General features: G+C 39.9%; 1 protein-coding gene across 1 annotated transcript; it reads right to left on the reverse strand.

The window, feature by feature from the left end:
* Positions 1-1,481: 1,481 nt before the first annotated feature.
* LOC127030915 (olfactory receptor 6F1-like) lies at positions 1,482-6,693 on the reverse strand. Its single transcript, XM_050917609.1, has 2 exons — positions 6,677-6,693; positions 1,482-2,403 (listed from the first exon to the last, which is right to left on the reverse strand). Exons 1-2 carry the CDS (start codon positions 6,691-6,693, stop codon positions 1,482-1,484), a joined length of 939 nt encoding a protein of 312 aa, XP_050773566.1.
* Between the last annotated feature and the right edge of the window lie 283 nt (positions 6,694-6,976).

Genomic DNA, 6,976 nt, shown 5'->3' on the forward strand with positions numbered 1-6,976 from the left:
CAGGTTGTGATGCCATAGATTAAGGGTGCTGTGTTATCGATTTCCTTTTGAGAAATCTTCTATTCCTGAAGGAATGGAACACCTCAGCTCTGCTTTTAACACACAGCACTTGGATCAGAGGGAAAGCAAATAGAAATTTATTTAAGGAAGATCTGAGATTCAAATGATAGCCAGAAGAAGTATTAAAAAGAAAGGGTTACATAGACAATAAAACATCAACACACGTTAGAGTCTCAACTTAACTATAACATGATATCCTCCTGTCTATGAAGTTTAAATCAGCCAAAGTTGTTCACCTACTAGCATTTACTTTAAACATATTCTGTAGGTGAAGGACGCGGAGTGAGTCCAAAAATTTATTGCCATCTCTCTCCTGCTGGTTTATAAATCTCCCTCTCTCAGAAGATGTTACAATCCCTTCATTGGCAATTCACTCAACTGTAAAAATGAGAGTCCATTGTGACCCATACAATACTTAATTTACTACATGTATTCAGATTGTTTATTAATTTCTGGTGACCGGCCCCAACTCACAAGCCATAAATAAAGAACATAATTTTCATAATTCCTCACATATTATCCATACATCTCACAATGCTGATGATGACCTGTGTGACACGGGCTTTCTGTTGCCACCTTCCATGGCACCCTTTGCTGAACTAGTTTGTGGAGAGTAGACCCAGAGGATACCTCAACCATTATTCACCCTGTGTCTTCTGCCAGATGGCAGCAAGCAGCCCCTGGGTCACAACATGAGATGCATAGGGAGAGCTAGGGGCCTGAGAATGGAATCCACAAAACCCAGCACCTAGGTTGGGAGTTGCTTAATCTAGCCAAGACCAGATGCTGACATGAGGAGTGTGTACTAAGCCATGCCCCTCAAAGAGATCAGAACCAAAATCTGGGCTGCAGGGAGGTGCATTTCTCCACTGGCGAGCTACGAACTGGAAACACAAAACGGATAGTGGGAGAGAAGCTCTCCTTTAAAACTTGTAGTCCCCATGGCTAGGGACCTTACCCCAGGTGAAGGAGGAGACCTTAATTCAATTCCCCTTCCCTTGGGTTTATTCTCAGAAACAGAAAGTTAGGTTCTAAGGGAACTTACAACAAACAGTTTGGTGTCTAGTGAATTGAGGGTTAAGTGGAAGCTAAGTGTGTGTATGGGGGGAGGTTGGGGATCACAGCAGTGCCTAAATATGGAGTTTAGGTGCCTAAGTCCCTTGGTGGGTCTGGCCTTTGGTGACCATCCCAGAAATCGTGAAAACCTCTAAGTCCATAGGTTACTTCAAGTAAATCAGTAGGTGCCATTTTTCCCCCTCCACCTCTCCTTTCTACACACAGGTTTAGATAACCCTTATCACCTGTCACCCACTCTGAGCAAGTTACAACGCACGCCTCTGACAAACAGGTGGGCCAGATTCTGCTTCTTGGGTGGAGGGGCTGAGATTACACGATCTCCATGTCATTTCACCTTCAGTCCATTAATTCATGAAAGCCACATATTTCCTGACAGCTTTTCTGAAGGCCAACTTGACGTCTTTGTTTCTCAGGCTGTAGATCAGGGGATTGAGCAGGGGTGTCAGGACAGTGTCGCAAAGGGAGAACACTTTGTTGAGCTCCCTCAGCTTCTCAGTTTTTGGTAAGATATAGACAATCATCAGGGTTCCATAGAAAATGGTCACCACAGTGAGGTGGGAGGAGCAGATAGAAAAGGCCTTTTGTCTCCCAGTGGTGGAAGGGATTCTCAGGATGGCAATTATGATATAAACATAGGATGTCATGGTCAACAGAAATGGAGGTAAAGTGAATAAAACAGAGCCCCAAAAGGTCACAAATTCCATCTTATGGGTATCACTGCAGGACAGTTTTATCATTGGGGTGAGATCACAAAAGAAATGGTCAATTTCATTAGGGCCACAGAAAATTAACTGTGACATTAAAATTATGACAATGATAACAGCCAAAAATGCACTTATCCAAGAGCCAGCTGCTAGCTGGAAGCAGAACCTGTTATTCATACGGGTTCCATAGTGCAGTGGTTTGCATATTGCTAAATACCGATCATAAGACATCGCAGCTAGGAGGTAACATTCTGTGTCAACTAGAGAACCAAAGAAATATAATTGTATTAGGCAACCAGTTACAGAAATTGTTCTGTCTCCAGTCAGGAAACTGGCCAGCATCCTGGGCAGGATGGTGGAGGTGTAGCAAGTCTCCAAGCAGGACAGGTTCCCCAGGAAGAAGTACATGGAGGTGTGAAGGTGCTGATCAGTCACAACTAGTACCATGATGAGGATGTTCGCAGCCATGGTCACAACGTAGATCACTAAGAACAGCAGGAAGAGAAAAATCTGCAGTTCAGGATGATTTCCAAATCCCAGGAGGATGAATTCTGTGATGGATGTTTGATTTCACCACTTTATGTTTGCCATGGGTTGCATCTAAGAGTCACAGAATAAATCAGAATAGAATTTGTAGATCATGTTTTATTTCAGTGAGCAGCCTTACACCTCACTATAGAAATATTCAAAACTTCACTGCCAGGGAAGTGAGTTGCCTCAATTTGGAGCAGATTTTTCATATTCTGCTGCCCTATTTCAAACAAAATGAAATCAGACAGGTTCCTTCTTTAATCAAAGACCTGATCGGTGCTATGAATGTTTAAAAGTTCTGCTTTTATATTCTACCTCTTGAGATGAGAAATGTCCCTCTTTGACTAAGTTTCCAGAACAGTGTAGATATATCCATAGCAACTAACCCAGGGTTTGTGAATTCCTTGATTTTCAAGGCACCTAAATGTTAGGTGTTGCAACAACGATTGTTGTAATGTCCAAATCCCTTTGTGGATCGGGGCCTAAGAGTTAGATTTGTAAAGAGTATTTGGATGTTTAATGGAATTTTCAGAAGCATTTTGGTGTCTGTTTCCCATTGACTTCAATGAGTTTTAGGCCCCTAGGTTATTTTGAAAACCCACTCAGCATCTAAATATCTTTACAAATCTGGCCTTAAGTGCTTATATAGGGAACAAATATTTGGTAGTGGTCACTTGAGTCTTGCAAGTATAAAAAGATCCAGTGGTTGGAAGTTGAGGATAGATAAATTCAGAATGGATATAAGACAGAGGTAGGCAACCTATGACGCTCATGCCAAAGGCGGCACGCGAGCTGATTTTCAGTGGCACTCACGCTACTCAGGTCCTGGCCACCGGTCCAGAGGACTCTGCATTTTAATTTAATTTTAAATGAAGCTTCTTAAACATTTTAAAAACCTTATTTACTTTACATACAACAATAGTTTAGTTATATATTATAGACTTATAGAAAGAGACCTAAAAATGTGAAAATGTGTTACTGGCATGCAAAATCTTAAATTAGAGTGAATAAATGAAGACTCGGCACACCACTTCTGAAAAGTTGCTGACCTCTGATATAAGGCATACATTTTTAACAGGGAGGGCAATTAACTATTTACAAGTTGAGTGAATTGCCAATGAAGGGATTGTAACATCTTCTGAGAGAGGGAGGTTTTGTGGTGGATTCTCCTTCACTGGCAATTTTCAATTTCAACTGGATATTTTTTTAAAAGGCCTTTCTCCAGTTCTACCAGGAACTATTTTGCAGAAGTTCTATGGTCTGTGTTTACACAGGAGGTCAGATGATCATAGTAGCATTCAGGTCTTGGAAATTATGAGTCTTTGAAAGTTTGTCTTTGCATTTTGCCATCTGGTTTCAAAAAGAAAAAGTGGGTAAAGGTTGCTTTATCTTTAAGGCTGATCTGGATGTTCTCTTATCTCTGATCTGACCCCTGTTCAGTCAACATTTTGGAAACTAGAATATTTGCTGCACTCTCTGCCTTCAGTCATTGTTTGCTTCACTTGCTTCCTTTCTCTCAGCAGACAGCCAGGGTCCTGACATCCCGCTTGGCTTGCCTTGTATGAAGTACGGAAGAGCCTGCGTCTCTTCTGATTCATTATTTATCCTTCATGTAAGAAAGAGGAATTTTCCTTGGCATTTTGTCTGATGGGTGGTTGAAATTAACCAAAAGCTAATCACATCTGTATTCTCTAGACTGTATTAACAGCGATGGGAATGGAGTCAGCTCTTAGCCTCAAAGGGGAAATTATGGAGTGGGAAGAATGGCTAACCTCCAAAGGCATTTCAGGTAGATAAGATGACAGCTCAAGTAACTGTGACACAATACTTCACCAAGTCATGAAGATAAGTTTAGTGGGGGTGATTCTGAATATTTTGTGCAACTAACAATTAGATGTAGTCTGTCTGACAGTCACAGAATCTAAACAGAATAGAGTAGGGTCTCTACCTAAGAAATGGAGCTGGATGGAGTGAGAAAGGATATACCTTCTGTGTGTGTGTGTATAGGAGGTCAAATCTATCACGTTTCTTTTTGACATGCGTAATCCTTCTTAACTATTCTCATGTGAAAAAGATATGTTAGCAGGATTGCTAAATTAGTGGATCATTGTATAACCAGAAATAACATATTGGGCCTATATTATTATATATGGACTACTGAACTGGGGTTTATGTTATATTGTATGGATGGACTTACATACATATAATGCCATCTGTTTAGGGCCAGATTCTTTTCTTAGTTACGTAAGTGGAGATGTAGTGTAACACCTGTGACTTCAATTGATTTATTCTATACTTATAACAGTATAACTGATAGCAGAATCTGCTACTTATGTTCTAACTACAGTCTCAATGAATTTAAAGAGACAAAAAATGTTTCTATTGAAATAAAATGTCACTGATTTGGGATAAACTAATATTTTTTGTTTTAGCTTCTCTGGAAACTGACTCACTTGATTTCAGTCTATCTATCAAATCATTAACAAATAATGATATCTTTTTTCTAGTATATGCCAAATATAAACACAATTCAACTTCTGTTAGTTGCTTTATGGTGTAGCATCCCCCATGTATATATGCTGTTATCTGGTGGCCACTACTTGGAATAACTTCATCTTTTTCACCTCTTAAATTGTACATCCATCTTGTTCTCAATATAATTGTATTATATACCCTCTTCTCATCCCTTTCTCCTCTCTCAGACTTTCTAATATGATTTATAAATTGGAATTTCCCAGTCTTCAGCTGCCAACTTCTGATTCCCTCTTTCACTTTTTATTTTATTTTATTCTCTGTAAAAGTTGTCATAGCAAATTGTTCTGTGTATAAATGCAAACTTACAATAAGAGATTATACATTCTATTAAAAACTGATGTTTCTTTCTGTCTTTCCAAGTTGCCCATTTCAGATGGCATTTCAGTGCCTAACTCCTTTAGGCTCCTTTGGAAATTCCAGGCAACATCTAGATTGTTGCCAAATCCTGCAATATTTTATTCTAAAAAGCCCCAGCTCCTGAAGGCCTGTGAATACAAGAGAATCTCAGTGTTCCGCTAAAAATAAAGTACATTTGTAGCACATGTGGTTTGAAGAAAAGCTTCAAAATGTAGCCTCCTGAAAGCTCAAAATCCATAAGAACCTTCTTTCTTCTTCTTCTTGTTCTTCTTCTTCTTCTTCTAAACAAAGCAGTGGCAGAACCTATCCAAAGACATATACATTCACAGAGAGAAAAAACACTCTCATGCATACACAAACATATATTGTCAACCGCAAACATTCAGAAATTATGTCAGACCCCCAAAATCTCAGGAAGTGGTCTTGAAAATCATGAGATTAGAAAAAAACCCAGATGCTTTTCATTTGCCTTCTTGTTTCTCAGATTTTAGGGTTCACTTAGGTCACATTTTCTCCACAACCATGATCACAACTGCAGCATTGTCACATAGAAAGTGAAATGCAGCTCTGGAAATGGGCAACGTCTGTCCACACCCCACTTATGTCCCAACTAAGGTTTAAGGGTATGTCTACACTGCAATCAGAGAGCAGGAGTCCAGCATGTATAGACATACAACTAGTTTTGATCTAGCTAGTTTGGGCACCAATAGCAGTGAAGCCATGGCAGGATGGGCTGGCCATGCCTGTTCAGAACCCTGGCTATGCATTGGGGTGGATAGCCCACACTGAAGTCCATGCCACCACAGTTTCACTGCAATTGGTTCTCATGCTTGCTAGATTAATTGAACAATAGAAATGTAAGTCAGGAAGGGACCTTGAGAGGCCATCAAGTCCAATCCCCTGAGCTGAGGCAGGACCAATTAACTCTAGTCCAGACCTGGCAGGTGACTGGCCAATCTATTCTTAAAAACCTCCAGGGATGGGGATTTCACAACCTCTCTTGGAAGCCTTTTCCACAGTTTAACTACACTTATAGATAAAAAGTTTTTTTTTCTGTTATCTAACCTAATTTCCCTTGCCGATGATTAAGCCCATTTCTTTGTGTCCTCTCTTCAGTGGATATGGAGAAAAATTGATCCCTGTCCTCTTATTAACATCTCTAAACATATCTGAAGACTGTAGTCAGGTCTCCCCATCAGTCTTTTTTTCTCAAGACTAAACATAACCAATTTTTAACTGTTTTTCACAGGGTGGGTTTTCTCAACCTTTTATCATTTGTGTTGCTCTGCTTTGGACTCTCTCAGTTTATCCACATCTTTCCTAGAGTGTGGCATCCAGAACTGGACACAGGACTCCAACTGAGGTCTCACCAGTGCTGAGTAGAGCGGACAATTACCTCTCATGTCTTACATACCACACTCCTGTTCATAGATCAGAAAGATACTTGTCTTTTTCACAACTCCATCACACGGTTGACTCATATTCAATTTGTGATCCACTATAACCCCCACCTGCTTTTCAGTAGTACTACCACTTAGTCAGTTGTTACGCATTTTTTACTTGTGCATTTGATTTTCCTTCCTAAGTGTAGTATGTTACATTTTCCTTTATTCAGTTTCCTTATGTTGATTTCAAATCAATTGTCTAATTTGCCAAGGTCTAATTTGAATTCTAATCCTGTCCTCCAAAGTGCTTGCAACCCCTTCCAGCTT

This window comes from Gopherus flavomarginatus, chromosome 11, assembly GCF_025201925.1.
Source record: "Gopherus flavomarginatus isolate rGopFla2 chromosome 11, rGopFla2.mat.asm, whole genome shotgun sequence".
In the NCBI taxonomy this organism is placed as follows: Eukaryota; Metazoa; Chordata; order Testudines; family Testudinidae; genus Gopherus; species Gopherus flavomarginatus.